At 34.7% G+C, this 27631-nt stretch overlaps 1 protein-coding gene across 5 annotated transcripts in view; it reads left to right on the top strand.

Moving 5' to 3' along the window:
- GRIK2 (glutamate ionotropic receptor kainate type subunit 2) overlaps window positions 1-27631 on the top strand; it is a 630583-nt gene that overhangs the window by 301960 nt on the left and 300992 nt on the right. For all 5 annotated transcript variants that reach the window (XM_029223762.1, XM_029223766.1, XM_029223765.1 and 2 more), the window contains exon 6: window positions 706-879. In XM_029223762.1, coding sequence (XP_029079595.1) covers window positions 706-879 — 174 coding nt within the window. The remainder of the gene's footprint in view (window positions 1-705; window positions 880-27631) is intronic.

The following is a 27631-nucleotide window of genomic DNA, read 5'->3' on the forward strand; positions in this document are numbered from 1 at the left end:
CGCACGTGCTGCATGTTCTCATAGTGACATCCGACTGCCCCGACAGCTTTGGCCTCCTATCTCCTGGGCAAATCCAGAGCACTCACTGTATATAGAGTAGAAAGGGTAACCAAAATCTGAAGTGTTCCTTATGGGGGAGTTGCTAGATAGGGTATAAGACAAAAGAACTACAAGAGTTCTTGTAACCAATAAGGCCAGTTTTGTTAACTTTTTTCCTCAGCTTTGATATAATTTTCATTAGTTAGAAGCTATATTTCATGATCTGTTCCTTAAAAAAAAAAGAAAAAAGACAAACAAAGTAACACAAAAATGGCAATAACCAGTCAAGGAAGCAAGACATGGGAAAACACCTATAATCAGTTAAATATAAAAGAGTAATGCATAAAATTTAAGGGCAAGCTATCCCTAACATAGAGAAGAAAGCTTATGCAAACCTTAAAGGTAGGTTGTAGAAAAGCCTGTTGTTCCACTGGTGGAACTGGAATAATATATATATGTACTTGTTTATGTAGAGTGTATATATATTTGCATTGGCAAAACATGAGGATAGTGTATTTGAATCTTGGTGATTTGTGATGTTTTAACATCACTTGAGACACAGTGGTGTTAAGTAACCTAAGGCAAGCAGGAATACATGATTATTTCAATTATACTTGCCTATGAATATTCTCTCTTGATACTAACACAAAGAAATTTGTCTTTTAGGACCTCTTCGCTCTTGATGTAGAACCCTACCGATATAGTGGCGTTAACATGACAGGGTTCAGAATATTAAATACAGAAAATACTCAAGTCTCCTCCATCATTGAAAAGTGGTCTATGGAACGGTTGCAGGCACCTCCGAAACCCGATTCAGGTTTGCTGGATGGATTTATGACGGTATGAATACCCACTTAAAGATCAGTTTGTGTGTTTCTAAGTAATGCATAAATTATTGAGTCCTCTGGATCCAAACTTCAGTTTAGTTATTAATGTTAAAGGCATGATATCAGAAGTACTATTGCCAAAAAAAAAAAGTACTATTGCCAATAATTCTCTTAACAATTTTCTAAATCAATTTTATGTGGCAAATTTAACTTTTATCCAAGTATCTCAAAAAGCATTACAACTATTGTCAGAAAACTGCAACGTAGGGGATTTCTCTAAAATTAATTACTGCTATATATAGGATAAATTAAAGACTGAAAAGAAGACATTAACCTGAAAGTTATCCTTCTTAACTACCAGTATATGATTACTCTTCATCATGTTGGTTTCTGATATCTGATGTCATATAAATGACTTACATCACACTAAAATTTCCCTTGAGCTTACTCTTTAAGGTTCAGAATTCACCAATAATCACACTTATTTTCAAGTCTTGGTTTTAAACCTAGAAACTAGACTAATGTTTAAACTGTAAAAGAAGGGTACATTTTATGTAACTTTAGTTGTTTATAGCAGTTCTGCCAATGAAAATCTAATGCAATGTACATACATAATTTAAAATTTTCTAATAGCTATGTTAAAAAACACACACCAAAAGGTAAATTTCAATATTATTAATTTATTCTATTTAACCCATTGTATCAAAAATGCCATTATTTAAACAATCACTATAAAAATTATGACTGAAATATATTACATTCTTTTTTTCTGTTAAGTCTTTGAAAGTTGGTGTGCATTTGACACTTCACATATTAATTCAAACTAGTCACATTTCAAGTTCTCAGTAGCCAAATGTAGCTACTGGCCACCTTATAGGACCAGGTAAGTTTATACTGTACTATTGAACAAATTATAAATGTCTGATATATTCTCATTCAATCTATTTTCTATAGACAAAGTTACTGCTACAATTTAGTAAATAGCCCAGCACTTTGGCAATATTTACATTTCCTAGGTCATTAAAAAGTGTCATTCTAGGGCTTCCCTGGTGGCGCAGTGGTTGAGAGTCCACCTGCCAATGCAGGGGACACGGGTTCGTGCCCCAGTCTGGGAGGATCCCACATGCCGCAGAGCGGCTGGGCCCGTGAGCCATGGCCGCTGAGCCTGCGCGTCCGGAGCCTGTGCTCTGCAACGGGAGAGGCCCTCATACCGCAAAAAAAAAAAAAAAGAAAGAAAAAAAAAGTGTCATTCTAAATGGAAACTTTATAAGCAAAAACATCCTCTATCCTGATGTATGGAAAAGCTTTTTCTATTATGATTGTAATGTTTCCATTAATTGCTTCAATGGGGCTTCAAAGTATGTTTTTAATGTAGCAAAATAAAGGAAATGTTTGTGTTTTTCTTCCCTTAAAAGATTTAGTAATACAAATTGAGTGTCTTCACAGAGACTGTGAAGAAATCATAGTTACCCTCTAGGCACCAACCTTCTAATGGAAAGGAAAAAAAAAAAAAAGACATTTATTTTCTTTTAGTGAGAAAAATAACCTACTAGAATTTGAAAATATCTTATATCCACATTATTGTTTTAAGGAAATAGTATGAGGGGAATTTTACTCCTGTGCATAAAAAGAGATGGTTGACTAGTTCTAGCATTTTAGTTTTAACTTAAGATATATTTGAGAAACTTTATTGGGAGGAAAATACGTAAGTAACTTAAAAATGAAGATTTTTTTTTTCTGAAGTACATCCAGATTAAAAATAAAATACAACCAAGAATAAATTACAAATATATTTCATTCCCAGTTTGAAGATGGTGAATCAAACTTTTGGAACCTAATAGACAATGTTATTTTTAAAAATTAAAACATATACTTCCTTTTAAATTGTTATTTTAATCATGTATATATTTTTTCCATATATGTTTTCTAACTCTTTTTACCTTTCCTTAATTTCAAGATGGATATTGTTATTTGTTATTCAGAACCATTACTGAATGATTTTAGGAAAAGTAAATCAATAGGTATCATGGCAATCTTAATATTTTCATACTCTAAGTCTTCTACTGATACGTCCAAGGATTAGTGTGCCCTTTTATATATCAGAATCACAAAAATTATCCAGCCTTACTTGGGTACTGTGTGTATTTCAGTATGATTCCTATATGACTCTACATGTCATCCCTTGAAACTTCTAGTAAGTTAAGTAGACTATTGAAAGAGATAAATACGAAGGAAGATATATTAATTTCATATCTAGGAAGGTAGGGGCTCTTGGAAAGAATTAACCTTCATAAAATGGATCAAAAAAGAGAAAAATCAGTTATATTTCTGTATACTAGGAAAGAATAATCTGCAATTTATTAAAATTTATAATTTGTATAAATAAATAAGATTCATTTTCTAAAATAACAACAACAAAAAATCCAGCTATGTGTCTACACTAATGCTAAATGCTTTGCATGCATCATTCCATTTAATCCTCAAAACAACTCACTGAGTTGGTACCATTATTATTCCCATTTTACAGATAGAAATATAAGACCTCAAGTGGTTAACTAACATTCTAATGTCACACAGTAAATGTCAGAATTTTAAATTGAACCTGAGTCTTTCTGTTATCCAAATTTGAACTCTTAGTCGTTATTTTTACCTTCCCCCATTAGCCACATAATTACTCCAAGTCCCAGTATTTACAATTATGGAGCACACAGGCCACTAGACAAGATGAGGACCTCAAAGTCAACCAAGTGTTTGGACTCTTTTCTTGGCTTTCCTAAACATATTCTTCTCAATAAAAGGTATATGCACGCTAAAAAGAAAGAAAAATAAAAGATGGGGTGTTAGGATGAATGCAGGTTTAGGTTTTTTCTTTCTAGCCATGAGTCCAGTCCTCAATCCTGCCCTTCTTCTGAACTGACAAGTGATTTAGTGGGAGTGGATAAGTGATAGAACAAAAATGCACTGATGAGAAAATGATTAGCCTATTTATTGAAAATTCTGGGCATTGTGTATAGACCATAGATTTTGAAATCTTCAGAAAAATTTTTAATGCCAACACTCTTCTCTTTGTTATAGTCATGAAATACTTTTCAAATAGATCTTAAATAAGAAAAAGAAAAGAGTATAAGGGATAATTACCTGTTTATTTATATATCTTTATTTGAGTTACTGCAAAATATAAAAACCACCAGAAGACTTACATGAGAACATTTTTAAAATGAATGACTTCATTTTTAAAATGAAGATAAATTTCCTTGTATGAGCACTTTTTGAATAGTTCTTATCTAAAAATGTGTGCCAGCTATTTATTTTATTATATTTATAAATAAAGCATGGAACACAAAGTATTTTAGAAGTAGACATAAAGTTTGCCATTCAAATAAAGATTTCTTTTAAAATGGATGCAGATTAATGACTTTTTTACAATTTTCCAAAAGGAAAACTGATAATATCTTTTAAAATATTTCATTAGATAACATTATACAATGATATAAAAGATTATATATAAAATATTTTATTATATAAATTAATTATTAATTATAAAATAGTGCATGATTATTATAAAATAAAACCAGTATGAGATCTGTTTAAAAATATTGGTATATTTATGCCTTGTATGAGTATTCTTTTTCTTTTCCACTTAAGATTAGATTGTAAGCATTTTCCCAGTTATTAAATGTTTAGGAAAAGAAATTAATTATTTAAAGAAATTTTAGAAAATATTAGAAAATTTAGAAAAAATATATATATATATTTCCACCATGAATGGAGTAAGGAAGTTAAGAGGATTCTAGTTAGAAAAGAAAAGAATTATAGCCTGGCATTGCAGAGTTGGCAACATTCCCTTTAGTCAATTCATGAGATCTCAGTGTTTATATATCCCTTGTTCTTTTTTCTCTTTATGATCCCATTAAGAAATGGGATTATCAGCAAAGTCCCTAGTACTTGGAGCGAGACCTATTATCAGTATCATAGTCATTTGTCACTATGTAAGATCACAGTGCTTAGATTTTCACATTATTTCTTTATGTTTAAGCTATAAAAAGAAACAGTGAATTGGATTCATAAGAATTTTCCTGGTTGAGTTAGCACCTAGGCTAAGTGTTTATCTGTTAAATGACTACTGAATACAAGACCATTTCTGCCATAGTTGTAGTTCCTTCTTCTATGGTCTGGGAACATCATATTAAAGATATTAATGCTAGTAGCTCAGTAAAATTCTTATCTTCATTTGGTATAAACCCAACCAGGGAACCAAGTCACACAATACATCCAAACCTGATCTTACTAAGAAGGAAGGAAGAAAGGAAGTCTGACCCTCTTTCTTCACACATAAGGGTTTTTAACTCATATCACCTTTCTCCCACTTTCCCCCATGCCCACACACTGCCATCCAGGTAGTACTCTAAATGCCTCCCTAGACATGAGCCCTTATTATAAAACCCTTTCCCTACTGTGCATTCTTTATTAATTATTCACATATTTTCATGCCCCTGGGGGTGGGGAGGCCCCCTTCAGTGAACATCATTACTGTCCTTTACCGCGTGATCAGAAGGCATTTCTCCCCATCCTCTGACCAGACATCTACTTTCCCCAGGCACCGTTAACTATAGGGTGGGAATTCACTTTTTTGAATCCATCAGCGTTTGACAATGGTTACATTTATTATTGACTTATTGAGTTTGCAACAATCTCAATTCAAGAGAATGAAATCAAGTAGAAACACCTCAAGGTAAATTTTAAGCTATATCCTGGGACTCCTTCCCAGTGCTCCCATTATGTCATGCATCTTAATGCTAATGGACCTGTAATCCATTTGGTATTTTACAAATACCATTTTTTCTTATGTTGTTATATAATATCACATATATCCCTTGACAATGTAAATTTGCAACACAAATCAATAATGACTCTTTCATTCAAATTATTTTAGGGAGATTACCGTTTTTGGAAATTTAAACTCTTCGAGACTTACTGCTCTCTCCATTTCCTTTCTCCTCTCTTCATATCCATCCAACGATCATCAAACACTGTCAAATCTACTGTATCAATATCTTGCTTAACTACATTCTTCTTTCCACCCCCAGAGCTATGCCTTGGTTAAGGACCCCATGGTCTCTCCCCTGGCTGTTCCAATAGTCTCCTCACTGAATTCCCACTCCTAACATCTCTCCTACACTTACCTTTTTCCTACCATGAGCTTACCAAAACATACTGATGACTCCTTGTCATTGAAATTTTAGCCCATTTGTCAAGCCTGCAAGGCCTTCCATGATCTGGCTCCTGCTACTTCTCCAGCCTCGTATTTGCCTGCTCCCTGCTCTTTTAAGCCACCCATCTCACCATCTCACCCTGGCTGAGTCAGCAATACTGATGGCACCTCCTCATTTCAGCATGGGATGTTCCCATTGTCTGAACCACTTACCCCTGTTTGAATGTCTGGCATATTCCTACTCGTGCTATGATTTTCAGGACTTGTGTACCTTTCCCATGAATTTGCTGAGTCCTCCAGACATTTTACATGTGTGCACCTTTTATTTATGCACTTTATATATAACTCCATGTTAAAATTTAACTCTGGGACTTTTGTTTGTCTCCACACCCCTTCCTCAATAGATTGTAAGCTCTTTTGAGGCAAGAACCAGGTTTTGTCATTCTTGAAGGCCCTGGACCTAGTTCAGTGCCTGATGCAAACAAAGTAGGGGCTCATCATGATGGAGTGTCTGCCTGATTGAATAAATGTGTGTGTTAATTTATTTTAATCATGCTGCTTGTATTTTATTATCAAGATATCTAATCACTTAGCAAATACAATTAGGCTAGTCTCAATTCTTTGTTAGAAAAATACCTTAAAAGACAAAAACTTAGAAATGCTTTTGATTAAATAGTGAAAGTTTAGTGAGTTAGAGGAGTAGTTCCCATTCTCTTTTGCGAAAGAAGGGATAATGTTTATAAGGGAGGTGAGTCTTTAAGTGTTTAAGTTCCAGTGTCCTCCTAACATTTATTTATAACAACAGACCATGGCCCATAAACTTTATAATTTCTTTCCTCATTTGATTAACTTAAATTAAAAGATAACATGTAGTATATACATTCCCAGCAGGGAGTTAGCTCATGTACTAAAGGGGCACAGTGATCACTCTGCTACTGTACAAAGATTTACCTTTAGAAAAGTCAATGAAAATAGAACCATAGAGAAATAAAGTAGGACCAGGCAAGGCTGTCATTTGCTGCTAGAACTACAAGTTTGCCTTAGCTGCTGTCTGCCTGTCTTAATTAGCTGGAGCCATTTTATTTGATTCAGTTGAAATGAGAATAAAAATAAGACTTTGCCAAACAATGGGTCAAACTAACTTGCCATTTTTTAATCAATAAAGGCATTCTGAAGAAGGTGGTTTTATTTCATGTGCCACTAAAACATCAAAAGTATAAAAAGTAACAAAATAACGAGTTATCCTTTCTTTGATCAATTTTACTCATGAGTATGTTGTACACATCACTCTGAATTTTATACCAGGCACTCAGGATTTGGTAATGAAGTCAGTACCTCTGTTTCCTCACAGAAGTTAGGGAATTGACAAAATCAAGAAGACAGTGAATGTCTTACTGATCACATCTCACGTCTTTGTCAGTACAAAAGTCATATTCAAACTTTAATTTCATTTTAATTTGGCGTTTCTTTGATCTAGTTCCTAAGTCTTCCTTCAAATTCTTGTTAAAATTCCTTGTTTTCCATGCTGTTTTGTGACAGCAAGGACAAATATATATTTACCAGGGGCTTTACGTAACTTCATGGTATTCTGCTGAAAATGTATAACATTTCACAAAGTTTATTCACATAATTGCTACTTTTATTCTTATCTTTACCACAGAAGAAATATTTTGGGGTCTGTATTATAATCAAATATGGCAGAAATATTTGCATAAGATGTTTCAGGGTATATAATGAAGTCATAAGCATAACATTCATTACATTTGTATATGATTGATTTAATGAATAGTAAAAAGACATGGAGTATGTGGCATGAATAACAGAATGGCACTGTATTTCTTCACTTTACCTACCTATTAATCTTCCTTGATATACTAAGCTGCAAGTTGGATCTGAATATAAATAATTGAGATGACCTAACAACCTCCATCGTTTCATTAACTTGGAGCATTCCATCTAAATGCCTTTGCTCATTGGCAGATTAAGCAATCAGCATTTATCTAAAGCTGATAAAAAGATGGAATTTCCACTTTAAGTAACTGTTTCTTGCATGAAAGATGACAATTGCATTGAAATATTTCCTTCATAATCGTGTTATTTTTTTAGGTCAATTTTAAAACTTTTCATTTGGAAAAAGTAAGGTTGAATCAAAAGATATTTTTTACCCCTTCTACCCTGAAAATCAAAATTTATCTTTAAAGCATTGATCTCAGATCATGTAATAAAAACTTGTAAAGAATTAATACATTTCTGCTCACAATTTTCCTCAGCTTCTTATATATTTAATAGCTACATAGTTACATATGTATGTAACCAATCCAAGATGGTATGAGGAAGTCTAGGTAGATGAAAATTTGTGTTATTTAGGAAGGAGGGTCCCTCAAGTGATAGTCAATGACAAGGACACCTAGAGAAGATGATGCCACTGCTCTGACAAGAAAGCAAAGTTCAACATTGTAGAGTCTAGGAATTAGCAACGTTCTGAGATTTAGGACTCCACATCTGTACTGAGCATCAAGATAGAATTGGTAAGAGTAAGCGCTGAACGTAACCTTGAAAAAGCAAAATGTCAAGCAGGCAGTAGAGGTAAAGTGTCATCAAACTTGGGAAAGCAAATACAGTGCCCAATACAAAGGGAATACAAGGTGATTAAGAAAATAAGCAATGGATTCTTTTACTGGAGCTGGCACTCAGGTTAGAATGGGGCTAACAGCAACTTTGACATAATGTTCAATGTCCTGGATTAGAAGAATGGATTGGAAAACAGTGGGAGATAAAGCTGGGATAAAATTTTTACATATCAATTAATAGATTATTATAAGTGTGCAATATTTACCATATAGGAATTCAGAATAAAGTCAGCATGAAATTGTTGGAATTATGTAAAAACAGAAAGTAAGAGATGACATTGTGGCCTATAAATAACAAGAAAAAAATATTATTACTCAGATATATATTCCTAATAAACAACAGAAAAGTTCTGGTGAAGGAAGGTTAACATTTGCTATAAACAATAGTACTTTCCCTTCATTGGATCTATTTCTAAAATAGAAAGAAAGAGTGGATCTATTTACAAAATGTACAAAACATGTTTTCTGGCTATTTTGCTTTCAGAGTAAAATACTCAGGGCTAAGCTGCATTCTGTAATTGGGGATAGGATGCAGAATGAGAGGAAGTAGACTAGTCATAATTACTATCAAAACTGTATGTTTTCCTGTATTATTCCATTTTTATTCATAAGTTTAGGAACTTATTTTAGGCATTTTATTTTTTATTTCTATAATTTTGGAATTTATTTCCAACAAATGTTGAAATATAATACCAGATAAAAGATATCTTGGCCTTACTAAGTCCTTAAATAAAATAAATTTAAAAAATAATAAATAGTATTGTAAATTTTCATTTATGTATTTTATATAAAAAGAAATAATATAAAACATATATTTATGATCTATATAAATTCCTATTACTTTAGCTGCTGTTGTGAGTAATAAGCTATTTACTAGAAAGACAGTGGTACTGGCTACAATACTAATAGTATAATTAGCATTTATAATATATGACCTCAAGTACTAAATATGTATAAGAGTTTGACAGATTTTTATTATTAAACATAACTATAAAATATTTATTTATAAACGCATACATTTAACTATAGATTTTATTAATTTTGGACTCAATACTTCTGCCAAATTTTAACAAATTTTCCCTCTTCCATACTGTGATTTATAACAAACAAATTGCAGCTTTCTTTTGTCATGCTAAATTTCAGAAGAATTTTATTTAAAAATTGAGAAAGCTGGAAAATATTTCAAGTAAATAAATAAATCAAGAACTTGATATATAATAAAATTTATATTATATATAATAAACAATTATAACTGATTTTTTCCATGTAAATATATACCACAGTAGATGTTCACTCTTTTTGTTTTTAAATTACCTACCTCTGTATGTTACCAATGCAGAAATTCTCTCACTTATTTGATCCAAAGAATTACCTGACTCTGTTCTTAGAAATAGGAGCATACACATATATTAAGTGTGTATATTAAGGACCCTAGGATATATAGAGGTCCTAGGAAGTTTGATCCAAGCAATGACTCTATATATAAACTCTGAATCTAGTTCCTGTTGCATGTTACCATTTGTATTGACAATCTCTATTACAAAATAACCTAATTGTGAAATGTATTTAATGCTTACTATATCTTAGAGCTATTATTGCCTTGTAACAATATCATGCGGGCAGTTGTAATCCTCATTTTATAGATGCAGACACATAGAATAGGCAGATTATATATAAAGGAAGATCCCTGGACTACAGTCAGAAGCATATAAAAGAATCCTTAAGCATCCAAAGGTAAAAGTTAAGCATGATTAATTCAAAACCAGCAAAAAATATTACATGTATTTCTTCTTCTTCAACTTTAATATATAGAGTTTTACACCAATTTTGGGTGAGGTGGTGAGTAGTTGGTCTACCAAACCCTTTTATTTCCTTCCCAGATTAAACCAATAAATAGGGAATACAAGCCAGCATCTGAATCCCATTTCCGATCCTTTCTAATGCTGTTTCTTTAAGCAGGTTATTTAATTAACCTCTTTGAGCCTCACTTGTCAAATAGAAATAATAAATTTTAGTGTGTTGTCCTACAGATCGAAAGGGATAATGACTTAACATATAAGAATATTGTAAACCTACCTGGCTTTTTATAATTATAAGCTATATTATTGCCTCCTCTTAAAATCTCAGTGCCTTGTAAATGTAAAACAAATTTTGATACAGGGCTTATAGCTTAATTAATCCAAACATATTATTTCAGCATCTTTTGTCATTTCTTATATGCAGTAACACTGTAATAGATATGTAGTATGTGTGTGTGTTTGTGTGTCTGTGTTGGATGGTTAATTGATATAGAAACCTTGAAAAGCATTCACACAGAATCTGCTTAGTACTAGAATCTAATAGTCTTCTTTAAAAGTGAGCCCACTCTCAATAATTTGAAATGTTCTATTAGAATGATGTATCCCTATTTAACAGATTTTTTCTCTCTTTTTTTTAACATCTTTATTGGAGTATAATTGCTTTACAATGGTGTATTAGTTTCTTCTTTATAACAAAGTGAATCAGCTATACATATACATATATCCCCATATCCCCTCCCTCTTGCTTCTCCCTCTCACCCTCCCTATCCCACCCCTCTAGGTGGTCACAAAGCACCGAGCTGATCTCCCTGTGTTATGCGGCTGCTTCCCACTAGCTATCTATTTTACGTTTGGTAGTGCATATATGTCCATGCCACTCTCTCACTTCATCCCAGCTTACCCTTCCCTCTCCATATAGTTAGAAGTTTGTGAAATTGTATGTGCCATTTATTTTTTCCTCAATGTTAGGTAACTTCTTCTTTAGGTTAAGAAGATGGCTTGTTGCGCACAGAATTATAGGATGGATTTTTACTTGAGTTTTTTTTTTTTATGCCACTTACAGAAGACTGTAAAATCTATTCTATTTTCATCTTAGAACAAGAAATTTGGAATCAGAATCATCTGTCTATTGAAACCAAGATCTGCTTAGTACTTCTTTTATAAACTTCTAATTAGCATCTTTGAGCCTCAGTTACCTCATCTATTTAAAGGAAATAGTAATGCCTACATCATAGAGTCACTATGAAGATTAAATACATAACTTTTATACTGCTCAAAGACAGTGTCTGGCACATAGTAAATCCTCCAAAAATGGTATTTGTTTACTTCAAGGCAAATACCATTTCTGTGCTTTAATGTAAGTGCTATTTCTGTTCAGGGTAAAAGTTCATCATTCTCAAAGAGTCATTTGATTTCCTGTTTGTACAAGTGTAACAATTGAATTAGGATGCAACTATGTAAATACTACTTTTTAAAAAAATGTCAGAGTAGGTAGCTGCTAGCTTTGATGCTCTGGATGAGATTAAGTGAATGAATGACATGAATCATCACTAGTTTTACTACCAAATTGTTGATGTTCATCTCATCACACTGATACCTAAGTAATTGTGTTTACATTAGAAAGACAATTTTTTTAAAAAAGTGTAGCCTAAACAGTTTTGTGATATAAAAGCCTAAGAAACAGTCTGGGATCTACTCTGATGCACTAATTTTCAAGATATGCTTGGCCAATACTCTTTAAATCAACATTAATAAATCAAAAGAATATTTCAGACAAAATGAAATGACGAGTTTTAGGGTGAATTTGCCTAAGGGATATTAGGAATTCTCTTGCTTTATTATGCAGAGAGGAAATATTATGTTGATCTTTCATTTGCCTTTCTAAAATAATTCATAAATATTTTATTCATTAATCTTCAGAATACCCTGTGACCAAATTGAACCAGAAGGGAAAAGTAAGTTGTTAAACAGAACAGATGTTGAAATGTTATTTCAATGAAGGAAATCAATCCTTCATGAAAAATTCCTGTATATTGTTACTCATTAATACATTCTCCACATAGTTCTTGCACACCTACTATATGCAGTTTGTGTTAATATATCATGTGGATGATGAAAATATATATATACATATTATATATTACATGATGTCTGCACCTGAAGAATTATCAATTAAGTAAGGAAAGTAAAACATAGCCTTAAATAATAATAAAAAAAATGCTGACCTATAATAAGGAATATATTTAGAAAATAGTGTGTTTGGATGGGAGTTTATCCACCTATTGTTAAGGATGTAATTACAACTTCACATAAAATTGAGAATGGTTACGTGCCCAAGTTAACAGGAAAAACAGTTCCCTTTCTTTGTAGTTCCTTCACTGTACATTGTAAAAAATCCACCATCCTGTGATAAATGCAAGAAACTCAAAGACATTTGATCAGGTTGATCAGGCCAACTGACGGAGCCATAGGCTCCACTGTAAGATGCTCCACTCAGATGTGCCCTGTTGAAGCTGGAGAATTCCATGGCTGCTACCCAGTTTGAAGCACTCCAGAAAGTAGTACCACAGTTCTGGAGCTGCTGCCATACTTAGGGTCCTGGTATTTCTTCTGAAAACATGGCTGGCAAATGGTCATCTCCGTCTACTCATGCCTCTATTGCCTCTGGTGTTAGGGGCCATTTTTGCCAATTGTCTCTCCACATCCTGTCTAATCACTCACAACTGGAACAAGGGCTCAAGTTCAACTTGGCCTAGATTCCCACTATTTCAGCTTTCAGCTTTGCAGTTATTTAACTCTTTAGTTTACACAATAAGCGTGCACCTGGGAGCCTGCCCGTATTGCCAGCATGACTGAGTTGACAGCCCCTGTCAGTAGTCACAGGCTGTTTGCAGACCCAGCCCTCCCCAGTGCTCCCAGGCCTTGTCTAGACTGGGGCCTCTCTCAGCTAGGAGTGTTTCCTCACATTTGACGGCACTTGGACAACCTCCGGTCCCTCAGAGGGGTTCTGGTTTGGGGTCTTGATTGTTTTTCTCTTAGGAGTTTCCTTGACTCCTTTGCAAATGTACTTCCTTCCTTCCCAGCAACTTTCAAGCCCCTGGTAATATTAAGGAATGGAGAAAAGAGTGGTCTCTGTAAAACCAAATGCACAGTTGCTATGGCTACCACAGAGAGGTGCAGAGTGGGCTTTCATCTACTTAAATACATTTTTTAAAAAGGTCACACAATGGACCTACTCAGAACCAGAAAACCTACACCAAGAGAATTTGATGTTTCTATCTTTCAACTTGGAGCTAAATTAATGATAAACATAATAATAATTATTATTTTAATTAGTATTATTTTTCCATCATGACCAAGTACTGGACGCACCTGCTACTTTGTTGTAAGAATTTGTAACAGTGGTGTGTTTGGGAAGTTTGGTGGGATTGGGAAGGGGGTTTGGGGGGAGGTAGTGCTTGAACTGGTTCTTGAATGTGAATTTGAACACAAATAGATTTTTTTTTTTTTTTGCGGTACGCGGGCCTCTCACTGTTGTGGCCTCTCCCGTTGCGGAGCACAGGCTCCGGACACGCAGGCTCAGCGGCCATGGCTCACGGGCCCAGCCGCTCCGCGGCATGTGGGATCTTCCCGGACCGGGGCACGAACCCGTGTCCCCTGCATCGGCAGGCGGACTCTCAATCACTGCGCCACCAGGGAAGCCCCACAAATAGCATTTTGATAAGACTAGATGAGAGCAGGAAAGTCATGTTGGAAGAAGAGAATGGGAAGCCACTAAATGTTTTAGAATAGGACTGTGCAATAAAAGTACTATTGACCATTTACCGTGTGTCCACTCTTTGCTAAACGTTATGCGGTTTGTGGTAATTGTATAAAGATGTGCTTGCCTCACACTGTCTCTAATTCTTACCAAAATGATGCAAGATGAGCATTATTTCTCACTTTACAGATGATGGAACTGAGGCTCAAATATGTTTAGTATGTTGTCCAAGGACATTCAGCTCAGATGGAGGCTGACATTCAGCTCAGATGGAGGCTATCTAACTTGATAGCTCGTGCTCTTCCTGCCCTACCTTGTTCCCCCAAAGGCTCATCTGGTGGCTCTGTGCAGGTGCATTAGACTTACTGCAGTGCTGGGTGGGAAGTTGTCATTCAAGTCGGCAGTAAGAATGACTGAAAAGTAGAGCAGAGAGGTCTCAAAGGAATGATTGAATGGGAAAGCCTTTTCGAGGTCGGAAAGAATAATAAGGAGACGAGACGCTTTTCAGCTTTTCAGCTTTCCAGCTTAGATGACTGGGAGAACAGTAGTGCTTTTAATAAAAATGGGCCTGTCGGGCTTCCCTGGTGGCGCAGTGGTTGAGAGTCCGCCTGCCGATGCAGGGGACGCGGGTTCGTGCCCCGGTCCGGGAAGATCCCACATGCCGCGGAGCGACTGGGCCCATGAGCCATGGCCGCTGAGCCTGCGCGTCCGGAGCCTGTGCTCCGCAACGGGAGAGGCCACAACAGTGAGAGGCCCGCGTACCGCAAGAAAAAAAAAAGAAAAATGGGGCTGTCTGGAGGAGGTGGTGCTGGCTTGGAAAGGGGATGGCATTGCTTACAGACACATAGAATTTAAGATGATGAAAGAAGGACCTGGCAAAAAGTTGTAAGCTGCAATACTGTTTCTCATTGCAGTAATGCCTCAGTTTCTTTTTCAGAAATAGGGGGAGACATCCTAGTTCTATGGGTATATGTTGCAACCCAAAGAAAGGGATCTAGCCAACTTGTTTGGCCACCTCGACTAAGCAACCCTGGAAGTGAGAAAATTTAAGTCATATTGAATATCAGTAAAGAATTACTACATCTTTTAGTGCCTTTGTTTCTCAGTAGTCCAGCCAGAACAGCCTAAGGCTCTACAGCCAATGTGTCTCGGCTCTTAGGAATGTGCCTTGGGAGAAGAGATGTTAATTTGAATTCTGGTCCTGGCTTTCAAGGAAGATATTACCCCTGTTAAATGTTGCCTTTAAAAATCAACTTTTCAGACTCTATTCTCAGCTTTTAAATATTTATTCCTCTCTCCAAGTCCTTTACTTTATCAAAAGGAAAAGGGAAATGAATAAGTGATAAATTAAAGACTGTGAAATACCTCTAAAATAGGAACTCCTCTAGCACCTAAGGCAGGTGCACATGAATTTAACTGACAAAAATCATGCCCAGTTTTCCAGATTTGAGAGCCTGCTAACACTAAAATTTAAGTAAATTTTAAGTAAATTTGAAACAATCAAAATCACAGTAAGGTAAATACAGATGTTACTCATTTGTTCACTTTTAAAAGCATCATGAATATTTTGAATATTTAATATTATTTAAATTTTATTGAATAGATTATGCATACTGTAAAAAATTTGTAAACTTAAAAAATATATATGAATGAAAAGTAAAATATCGTGTTCATTAACACACCAAGCAAAGAGAATGGCAACCAACATTTTAGGGATGGGAAGCTCTCTTAACTTACCTTCCCTTAACTGATTCATGAGAGTAACCAAAGCTCTCTATCTATTGGCTAAAATAAACTGATGTCCATAGCAGCCTGGAAACTCACCACTAGTAGGCTACCGTATCATGCTTCTGTATTTTGCTCCCACAGTTGGGTATTCTTAAAAAAGGTCATTAGTGTTTCTTCCAAAACCAGTTTATGCTTGTTCTACTTATTAATGACATAATTCAATTAAATATTACCTCAAACAATAAAATACAAGGGCACTTTCAATTAAAAGAAACCAAAACTGGAAATCATGGATAATCCATCATATTTGGGGTTTATGCAAAACAGAAGAGGGATTCCAATCAAGAGACTGATGAAAAGGGTGTCAGCTCTACATCTGTATGTTAGGGATAAATTTACAGTTAGATGTTTTACATTAAAATGAATTTTAAAGTATATATTTAAGTATATATTTAATCAAGCATCTTAATTAACTGGCTAAATATTAGCTTTGTTTGCTTTGGAAAACAGGTCAGACCTGTACTTATTTCTTAATTTTTCTACACACTTGCACATATTTTATTAGAAATAAGATCATACGGTATATGTTTGCATGATGTTTTCTTAAAGTTGAACTAATATTTATTTAATATCTGCTGTGTGTGAGGCACTGTTATTGGCATAGGGATAGAGTGATAAACTAGATAAAGATGAAGTTTACATTCTATTTGGCAAAGAGGAGAATAAATGAAACAAGTTAGGGGAAGGGGACAGAGAATGATGAGGGATGGGGAGGGCTCTTTAGCTAGGGTGTTGGAAGGAGATGATGTGTGGGATAGGCCTAAATAATGAGAAACAGGGAGCCATGCAAAGATTTCTGAGAAGCGCATCCTAGGCAGAAGGAAAAACAAGTGCAAACTCCTTGAGATGGAAACAGCAAGTTGTATCTGAGGGAAAGAAAGGTGACCTCTCAGTGTGCTGGATGATTTAGAGAAAGAGGGGCAATGATAGAAGATTGGAGAAGTGGTCATGACACATAGCATTTAGGTCATTGAAGGACATGGGAATTTGGATTTTGATCTAATTGCAGTGGAAGCCCTGGAGGACTTCAGTGAGGGGAAGGCTATAATATGATTCAGGCACTGAGAAGATGCCTGTGGCTTCTGTGTGTCATTCAAGGGGGATGAGTTAGACAGCTGTTTTAGTAATGCTGATGAAAAATGCTGATGACTTGGACTCAGGTTTTAGCCATGGAGCTAAAAGTGATGGAATTTGAGATATAATACGGAGTGATGTGAACAGGACTCATTAATCGGTAAACTAAAGGAAGTGAGTAAGGTAAGGAGGAAGCAGCACCTGTTGTCAGTGTCTTACCGATATCCCTCCGACTTTATGGTTCAGGGTACCCAGAAGACTTGTAGCTGCCAGTACCTGCTTCTCTGTGTCTAAGGACTTTTTCCAGAAAGAAGCTCTGCTCATATGTCTAGCAGGCTAGGAGTACTGGGTGGTTACTCCCCTCCCCTACAGCCCAAAGAAGCCCTTAACCAGTGAGAATGACTGTATAAATAGCCCAGCTCTCTCAGTCTTGGAGCGAGATAATTCTGAGATGTATCCTTTATATAATTTCTCAAAATGTACCTGTGAGATCGAGCTCCATTTACACGTACGGTAGCTGGCTTACCTACCACTTATTAGTTGCTTTCCCTTCCCTGCATCACTTCTTCCCTTCCTTACTGGTGGTCTCTACAACTCCCAAGTAAGCATTTTCTGCTGAATCCTTGTCTCAGAGTCTGTGTCTGTGGGAACCCAGACTGAGACAGAGGACTTCTAGGTTTTGAAAGTCTGAGGAAGTTGATGGAAATGGGGCCATATACTGAAAATGGAGAAGAGTTAAAAAGCTGATTTGGGGGTGAAAAATCAGAATACCCTTTGATGCACTGTATGAATTATTTACTAGATATTCAAGTGATAGTTCTTTGTTTAGTATTGTATTGGTTGTACCTTAACAGTGTCAGACACATAATACGCACTCAATAAATATTTGTTAAATGAAGGAAAGAATTATTTGGGGGAATACATGATTTTGGAATGGCAGATGTTTTATGAAGCTAAAACTTAGGTGAAAGGTCAGGATTGGAGTACCGATTTGTGAGTCAGCAGGACATAAATAATATATAAAGCCAAGGGACTGGATAAGATCATCTAGGAACATAATGTGGACAGAGAGGAGAAGAGTGCCAAGGACTGACCTGAAAAGTAAGGAGCCAGCAAAGGTGATTGAAGAGAGGTGTGCAGTAAGGTAGAAGGAAAACAGAGAAGAACCTGATTTTGTGGAAGCCTAGAGAAGGAAACATTTTGAGAATGACAATGGTCAGTTGTGTCAAATCATGCTACTAACACCGTTCAAGTATGGCAAGGTTAGAGAGTTGGTCATTAGATGAAATACATATGTACTCGTCTTTGCAAATGGGTAATGGACTTAACTGGTCACTAGTTACTGGGAAATTTTCTTTTAATGTCCATCTCTTTTTATAATAGAACAGTGTTACCTTAGAGGGAGTAGAAAAATCTTTAGAAACAGATTTTATAGAAAGATCTTTATAAAACAGAACTAGTAACAGTTAATGTAAGAATTTGCTGTTTTCATATGCTGCCAATGTAAGACAGCAGTCATTTATGATTGCCAACAAATGACAAAGTTAAATGTAGTAAAAAAAATATTTTGCATATCAATTAGTTTTACCATCTACTTTGATTCTCTTTAAATATTAAATATTGAATATACAGTTCTTTAAACTGCATTGTTTCTGTTTCTTTAATGAGCTATTTAAACTAAATTCTTTAAGAAGTACAATAATAAATAGGAAATCAACAGGGTTAGGAAATATATAAGGAGACGTGCAGAATTCTAATCTTCTTGCTGGTGTTGTATTCAATATTTTGCCTTCATCAAAACGTACCCACAGGAACACAGCTGGACAGAATATCTTTCTGTGATCTTTAGTAACTCTGTAGTGCCCCATAAACGACTCAGCTACAATCAGTGAATGCGCTTCAGGCCTTGATTTTTGTTTTTAGTTCAAAGATGAACACCATGAAGACACCACACAGAGAGAGTTGTCATGTGTTGTTTCAGATCTTCTTTAGTAAAAGCTGAATTTTCTTGTTTTTGTTCTGCCAAATATCTTCTATGCATATGATAGTTAAAAAAATAATAAATCATTTTTGAATATATTAGAGACTATTAACCAGAACATGATAACTTTAAAGTAGGTGTCCCCACCCTCTGAAAACATAATACCACCCCAACACTTGTCTGTCAGCATATTTATCGTTCAAAAATTTTATTTTCTCATATTGTTGTATATTTGCAAACATGTACCTGTACTACACAGAACATTAGTTTTTAATTTTATAATTAAAATATATCAAATATTGTATCTGTTTTGGTCCTCTATGAAGCAAATGCCAAGATATGATTAGATGTACAAGAGATTTATTGGTAGATATGTCAGTAAAGGATAAAGAGGGAGGAAGTTAGAACATTTGGAGAGTCTTCAGACCGAGATGCAGGTCTGAAACTTGAAAGGAGACAGGGAAGTTAGGATTGGATAGGAAGAACTTCAGACTGCAACGCACAAACTCTTAGCTGTGCTGAAGGGGATTTCTTTAGCCAGAGCTTCCCTCTGGATTAACTTTGCATCATGCAGGAAAGGCATGGTTCTATGAAGCATGCCAAGCTCAGCCTTTGGCTGTGAGCAGCCCAGCAGAAATGTTTTAGTGAACACAGTGGTGCATACAAAGGCGCAGAAGCTGAAGGCTGTTAATCAGCTCTGTTCCCTGTAGCAGTTCGTCTTGAAGGAAGATTTGAGCAGGGGATCTCCATGGCCATTACACATACAGATATTGAGCCTTTTAGTGGAGTTATTGTCAAAGGGATATATAGATTTTCTTTCTTGTTTTCCTTAGTTTATAATGCCCATCCTAACCAACCATGAGCTGTAAGTGTTATCAGGTGAGAGACCAAGGATGGACTGTGTAGCTCCATCATGGTCTTAGATTAAAAACAACAACAGTTAAATAAACAAATAAATCTAAAACATATGCCCTGATTATAGGACAGTGTAGGCTTATATATGTTTGCAAATAAATAAACATGTTTTCATTTGACACAATACTGTTAACAAACTACTTCAAAATTGTAAGAAGATTATTATATTTTATTGAGGAATGCCCAGCAGTGTTCAACAAAATAGGGGGGGAAACTTGTAAGTAAGCATGGAGAATAGTACAATCAGATTAGAAGGCACATAGATTTAATAATGAGTTAATTGAGAATAGCCATATGACTTACAAATGCATTAAATAAATTTAAAGAATTGTGATAGTATCATCCCTCTGAAATGAAAACCCCACAGCACAAAGAAAGATGAATAGGCTCTCCCACTCAGCAAGCCCTGAAAGGTGCTCAACTTACTTTATCTTAATAGATCATAATTTAGTCTTTGATCAACAAAGTCTTTGATTCACAAAAAAATCACAAAGATTGCAGTATTCCTAGATTATAATTTATTATAGTTATTTTTAACTTAGTTATCATTATGCAGTTATGTTTCTTAAAATTCAATAATAAGTTATAGTGAGTATTGATTATGTGTCAGGCATTGTCCTGTCCTGGGAACTGCCGATACACAAGGAAAGCAAATCAGATGTTATCCCTTCCCTTGTTGGTTAATTGAAGTTTCATTCATCCACCCACTGGACAAATAAAATATATGTTTTCCTATTGTTCTTCTACACACTGGAGATACTGCAGTAAGTAGACAAAACAGACAAAATAAATTAATGAATAACTAAATAAACATGTCCCCAAATAGAACTAACAACTGTGTAATATCCCTTTGTAGATAGAATCTTTTATTCTGTATTTAACACTACTAAATTCTTTAATAGAGTTTATTGTAGATCCTACAACACAGAACCCAACTTGAGATATAGAATGTTTAAAAGTCAATTTATATCTCAATAAAAAAGTAAAAGACAATGGAATTTATTTGAAGAATTCTATTATTGAAAAATAAACTGAAATAAGCATAATCCAACATTTCTTACTTTGCAATTGTATCTTTAAAATATATCTTAATTTTTTTCTGATAAAGATTATTGTTTTAAGAAATTAATATATAAATTGGGTAGTACAAATCTTCAGAGATAGTTCCATTAACAGGTTGATATATATTCTTCAATAATTTATAGTTGTAAACCCACCCACAAATATATTTTTAACATTAATTTCACTATACATGGTGTTCAGTAACTTTGCTTTTTCATTTAATATTTATGAATTCATTGTCCTTTTTTTTTTCTTTCACTTCCCTTATCTTTCTTAATTACTAGAGTCTAAATGTATAGGTATATAATTTACTGATAATATTTAGGTTGTTTCCAGTTATTTAATAAACATTCCTATGGAAAATATAAATCTCCATAAACATTTTTATTACTTCCTTAGGATAAATTCTTAACAATGGTACACTTGATAAAATATGTGCATGTTTTAAATTTCGATGTGTATTTCCAGATAACTCTTCAAACCTCATATAATAGTTTTCCAGTTTTCCTCTGTTATGGATTGAATTATGTCTCCTAAAAGATATATTGAAGTCCTGACTCCTAGAACCTGTGAATGTGACCTTATTTGGAAATAGAGTCTTTGCAGATGTAATCAGGTTAAGATCAGGTCATTGAGGGTGGGCAGCTATCCTTCGATATGACTGAGGTCCTTGTAAGAAGAGGGAAATTTGAACATAAACACACATACACACAGAGGAGAACATCACATGAAGAAACTTCTATTGTTTTAAGCCATCTCAGTTTGTAGTAATTTGTTAAGGCAGCCCTAGTGCATTTGAGAGTGCATTCTTACCCATACTCTCTCCAGACTGAGCATTCTTACTATTTTATTCCTTTCGTCAGTTAAAAAAGTAAAATTAAAAAGATACCTAATAACTTTTGAATCTACATAAAGCTCATTATCTAGAAGGCAGAGAATTATTATATTATTTATATGTACTTATATTTACACTTTTATTTATCTAGCTGTCTACCAATGAACCTACCTTTAATCCTTTACTTTGTTTTGTAAAAGGATTTAAGCATCTGTTTTCCAATTAGTGTAGAAAAAAATGCTATAAATTTGAAGGAAGGGAAATTTTCATTAAATAAATAGGCTTGTGTATCATCCTCTCAGCTGAATAACTGGGCCTTGCAAGGTCTAGGTATGGCTAGAGCCTTAAGCTGATGGCTCTAATAGAGACTGGATTGCAGGGTGAAAACCTTATGTTTGTGATTTCTGGCTAGCCTCTTATCTCTTAGCTTCAGGTTTTGGCAAAGACCTAGGATGGCAAAGAGTCATCTGCTATTTCTGTGGGATAGAAAGCAGAGAATTCTTGCCATTAATGTTCAGCTTTGCTCTCATAAGAGTTTGTCTATGCAGCTGAAATATGCAGACTTGGTTCTGGAAGGGAAAGAGCTTCCTGACAGTGTCAATTCAAGGGTTTTGGGTTCTGGGTTTACCCTTAGCCTCTGGGGATTGCATCATGAGAGGCAAAAATTTCTACAAAACATTCATCAATGCCACTGTCAGAGATAGTTGGTCATAGGCTGATTTGATCAGGATGACATTTATTATGTTTTAAGCATAAGAAGAGCCCCTTGTGGAGTCCTCATTTTGAAGCCTTTTCAAACAGAAAGTATTTAAAATGTCATCTCTTGGGATGATGAGACAGTTGCAGAGTGTGAGACAGTAATGGTGAAATGGAAGAGTAGGGGATTTGCAGTCAGAGACCTGGATTCTAGTCCTTGCTTTGCTGCTTTCATGCGATGTGTCACTGGAAAGGTGACTTGAACCTCTGTTTTCTCATCAGTCAGATGGGCTTATAAAGTTCACCACAAAAGCTGACTGTGAGGGTCAAATGAGACCACGTTTATGTAAATGTTTTGGGAAAACCTACAGCTAAACATATGTAGCATTTTAGTTTGTACTTTGACTAAACTAAAGAGTGATTAAACTTTGTGACCTTTGTTTCTTATCTCTTTTATATATCTTTGTGTCATACTTAATCTATAGATGAAAGAACAAAATAAAACTCTATAATAACTAAAATTTTGTTTGATTGGAGCTGACTTTAGGCAGAAGAGTATTATCATTGAGGATTGCTCATAGCCCCTCCTATGGCTCACTCATCCTGCCATCCTAGGGTTCCTTACTTTCCATGTGGGTTCATTCTAAACCTGAGGTCTATATGTTCCACAGGAAACAAACTGATAACCAATATTCTTGAAAAACTATCCTTGCAGATTTGATAGTTGGAAAAACTGTTTAAAGTATAAATCTGCCTTAATTTATCTCTCGTTAACCAGGGCTCTCTTTATATACTGCTTGAAAATTGGTAGGCATTTTGACAGTTGAGATGACACTTCAAAACAATTTTGTGACACTTTACCTTCTATTTCTAATGTTAAACCAGGGAGAAATGAAATGCCTCAGTGGCATCACAGATGTAGACTTCAAAGTGAAGGCTCAGCCTTATGAGAATGAGAGCTCTGGTTAGTTGTGAATGGGGAAGATAATTTAAAAGTTCCTGATTATATGCCACTTAATACTCTTGACAATTACCAAAACTCTGAATAGTGTAACTCTTTTAATGAACATCATAGAGACTTCCAATATCTATTTCCCTACCTAGAAACTGGGTTGAAACATTGGTAAACCATTAATTTATATATTTTAGGAGACCTACTGCTTTCATACTGGGCTATCCACATGTTTATTATAAAGAAACCTTTATATTTTTCTCCCTTTTTGTTATATAAGCAAGTTATCCACCTCTGGCATTTAGCTCAAAATATTTCAGGAGAATACTTCTCTTAGGAGATTATTTACTGTGGTGGAATATTGGATTATTCCTGTTCCTTTACCTCCACATCTATATTTGGTGGATCCCTTCTGTCATCGAGGGCTCATCTTGAGTATCACACTTCCTCTGACATTCCCTGACCATCTTCATTGCAGAAACACTCCCTTCTAATCACTGTAATGTCACCTGCTTTATTATCCTCACAGCTTTTATTTGTTTATGTGTTTACTGTTTGATGGCTCTCGTCTCAATACAAGATCTACAAAAGCAAGGACCTTGCCTGTCTTGGTTACCACTGTAGCCCCTGCCTCTAGAACAAACTATTTATTGAAGGAATCAATAAATAAATGAATGAACTTCAGTTTCATCATCTGAAAAATAGAGATAACATCTACTTCATAAGGTTCTTAAAATAAGTGTATGAAACCATGAATGTCAACCCGTGCAAAGCATTTACCACAGTGCCTAGTAAGCAGTCAACAAATACTGATTGTTGAGGGAAATGTAGACTTAGATATTTTAAAAACATATATCCGGAAGAGAAACGTAGGAGCATCAGGGTGAAAACATTACTTTATTTTCTGTGGGAGAAGTGAGAGAAATTGAGATTAAAAAAAGGTAAGTGTGATTTAAATGAATGTATTTAGATTTATATCCAATTAGAATAATTGTTCTGAAGAACCATGTTGTTTTACTTACGCTGTTTTTATCTTGCTCGTCTTTGGCACTTGGTTGGGGTTCTAGTAATCTTGATGTTTCTAGTCAATGCATGGAACCTTGCTGGTGTGGCTGTGTGGACACCCTCAGATGGCCACCCACTCCTTATGAGTGTCCCATTTGTAAGAATTCTCTGGAACAGTAGGAATCACTGGGGAAATGATAGGAATACACAAGGGAAACACACACCTTTTCTAAGTTGGCTTTATGATTGCACCTATTTATCCCAGTTAGCATTTGCTATTCTTTTTTTTTTTTGCATTGGCAGCTTAGTTGGGTGCTGAATTTTAGAAGATAAACTATGAGTGTTTATGACTAACATTAGAAAGATTTAAAACATTCTTCAAGATAAATTCAGTGTGATGATGGAATTCACTGACTATATAGTAAATACGATGCCAAATATATAAAAAAATTCCACAAAAGAATATTTTAAAATCATCCTGAGCTTACATTTTGTCCATCTGTGTCCTAAATTTGGTTCCATAATTTGAGATACAAAAAATTCATAATTTTAATATAAAATCTGGAGAGTAATATTCATGGCCATATGCTTATACATGATCTCTCTAAATATGTGATAGTAATATTAACTTTTAATAAACTACAAAATGCAGTGATTTGCATTAAACAAGACAATTGAATTTATATAGCTTTTTCCTTACTTATACGTTACTTCCTGGGAAGCCAGTGGCTTACATCCAAACCTTCCGAAGCAAGGCATCCAGATAAAATTTCTTTAATGCTGTGATGAGAATATGAATGTCAAAGTATACTATTGACTTACAAGTAAGATCAAAAGAGGAAGTGTGTTATGTTAGCTAAACCAGAATCAGTAGAAAATTTCCACTTAAGGTCTGAACTCTAAGTATCATAACTAAAAATGTATGGTGGCATTTCCATGTATTTTTGGCAGCAGCAATTTGCCAAAATATTACATGATGAAAGCTAGCAAGTAGGATTTCTTTCTCAAAAATACTAGACTGTGGCATTATACTTGACATTTAGTAAAGCACCTTGTAGTCGTTGCTTCTATCAATATTTCTACAGCAATTTGATATTAAGATTGTATTTATTTTGCTTTCTAAATGGTAGAATATGAACTATAAATTATCCTCTAGATAGGTCAAATTAATCACTCCAAATGACTGAGTAAATTTTCAGGCAAGCTGAAGTTAGAATTTTCAATCATGATTAGAAACATAGTTGAAATTGAATGGAGTCAATCGTAGAAAAAATATTTAACTCCTCAACACAGTGAAGTTCTTTTGTTTAGGCCATAGGATTATAGTTCATTGCTATCATTTCAAACCTTTTTATTCTACATGTGGTCCACCAACCAGGAGTATCAGTATCAATGCAGAAAGATAGAATCTCAGGCCCCACCCCAGAGGTACTGAATCAGAATCTGCCTTCTAACAAGATCTGCAGTGATTTGTATGCCCATTAAGCTTGGAGAAGCACTGGTTCAGAATATCACTATATACTTTCTCATTTTTTTTTTCTTATAAGTAACGGACATGAGCTACTTGCCAGGTAGACTGCAATAAAAATTTTAATTTTGTTATGAAATATCAAATATGCAGTAGGCTTTCTATGTCTATATGAGGGTGAGAAAGCCAGATTCCCAAGAGTGAGCTAGGTGATATATATTTCATTTTCTGCTACCTAGGTGTTGATATTGTGTGACTAGTAAAGATTTAAAACTATCTAAATGCTTTGTTCAGGTGATAAAGTGTTTTTGGACAATAAGTTATCAGAGCTAAGTTTTTATTTTTATCACCATCGAGGGACACAGTATTCTCAGGTGCATCCCGTGTCACTAACTGACTAGATTCCTACTCAAACCATACTGTTCAACAGCACATTGTTCACACCTTACCTATAGTTTCCAATTGATTTTAGGTGCAAGGCTGTTGTCTGTTTTAAAATTCACATAAAGGACACAGTAATTCAATTAATCTTATGATCAGAGCTCTTTTTTCCTCTGATATTTTATATGCTTCCTCATAAAAAGTAGAGTTCTTCAAAAGGCTAGGCTGATCTCTATGCTAATATTGGGTTGAGTATATAAGAAAAACATAATTCTAAAATGTTTGGTAAAGATTAGAAAACAAAGACCCTCCAATTTTCCATTTTATAATGGAAACTTGCTACAAAGAATAAAGAAAGGGGGAAGTATGGATACAGTCCTCTTTCTAAGTGTAGGAGGGAAGACTGTCAGAAAAAATATGGCTGTGACTAAAGGCCCACTATCTTTTAGGTTGTGAGACTGTTCATTTTAAAAATAAAAATTACACCACTCTTCTACTTAGAGTAATGATGTCTGTCATCATTGCTGATTTGTATGCATGAAAAAACCTCCCGACCTTTTTTACGTATTATAACTCATGTGAATGCTGTTTCCATAAGGACTTATTAGTGGAGCTGTTGCTTTCTTGATAACTCAGAATACTAACTTCCTTCAGGTAATTGTGTTAGTGGAGACCCAAGTCAATGGGATATTTTGTGTACAAATATACAGTGTCATAATGTAAGTTCTTTTTACTAAAAATGAATAGATATTATTCAATAAATATGTTTATCAAAGGAAAAACTCAAAGTGGGCTTTATTATCTTCTAGAATGAGGCCTATTAAGCTATATAGATATTTGGTGAAAGGTGATGATAAATCAGTTTCTTTTCATTGAAGCTACTTTGACATTTCTATGCCAGCTACTTCTCAGTCTAAGTCTGCATGATGAGCAGCTATGTATTTCTTGCTAGCGTCTGTACTGGTGTTTAAACTATCTCTTTGGTAATCAGAACCTGTTATTCTTTTTTTTTTTTCAGTGACTGCGATTAGAAATAAGCAAACTTATGTCCACACTTGTGACAGAGATAGTTAAGCTCTCTAATCCTTGTCTTTTAAAAATATCTATCTTGAAGCAAAGAGAACAACCTAGCTGTCCTTTGTCACCTTATTCTCTCTTCTCTAAAAAGTGAAAATGGGATAGGGTGAATTATATAGTACCCTAAGAA

The sequence above is a fragment of the Monodon monoceros genome, unplaced genomic scaffold (assembly GCF_005190385.1).
Source record: "Monodon monoceros isolate NGI ecotype Baffin Bay Population unplaced genomic scaffold, NGI_Narwhal_1 Super_Scaffold_15, whole genome shotgun sequence".
In the NCBI taxonomy this organism is placed as follows: domain Eukaryota; kingdom Metazoa; phylum Chordata; class Mammalia; order Artiodactyla; family Monodontidae; genus Monodon; species Monodon monoceros.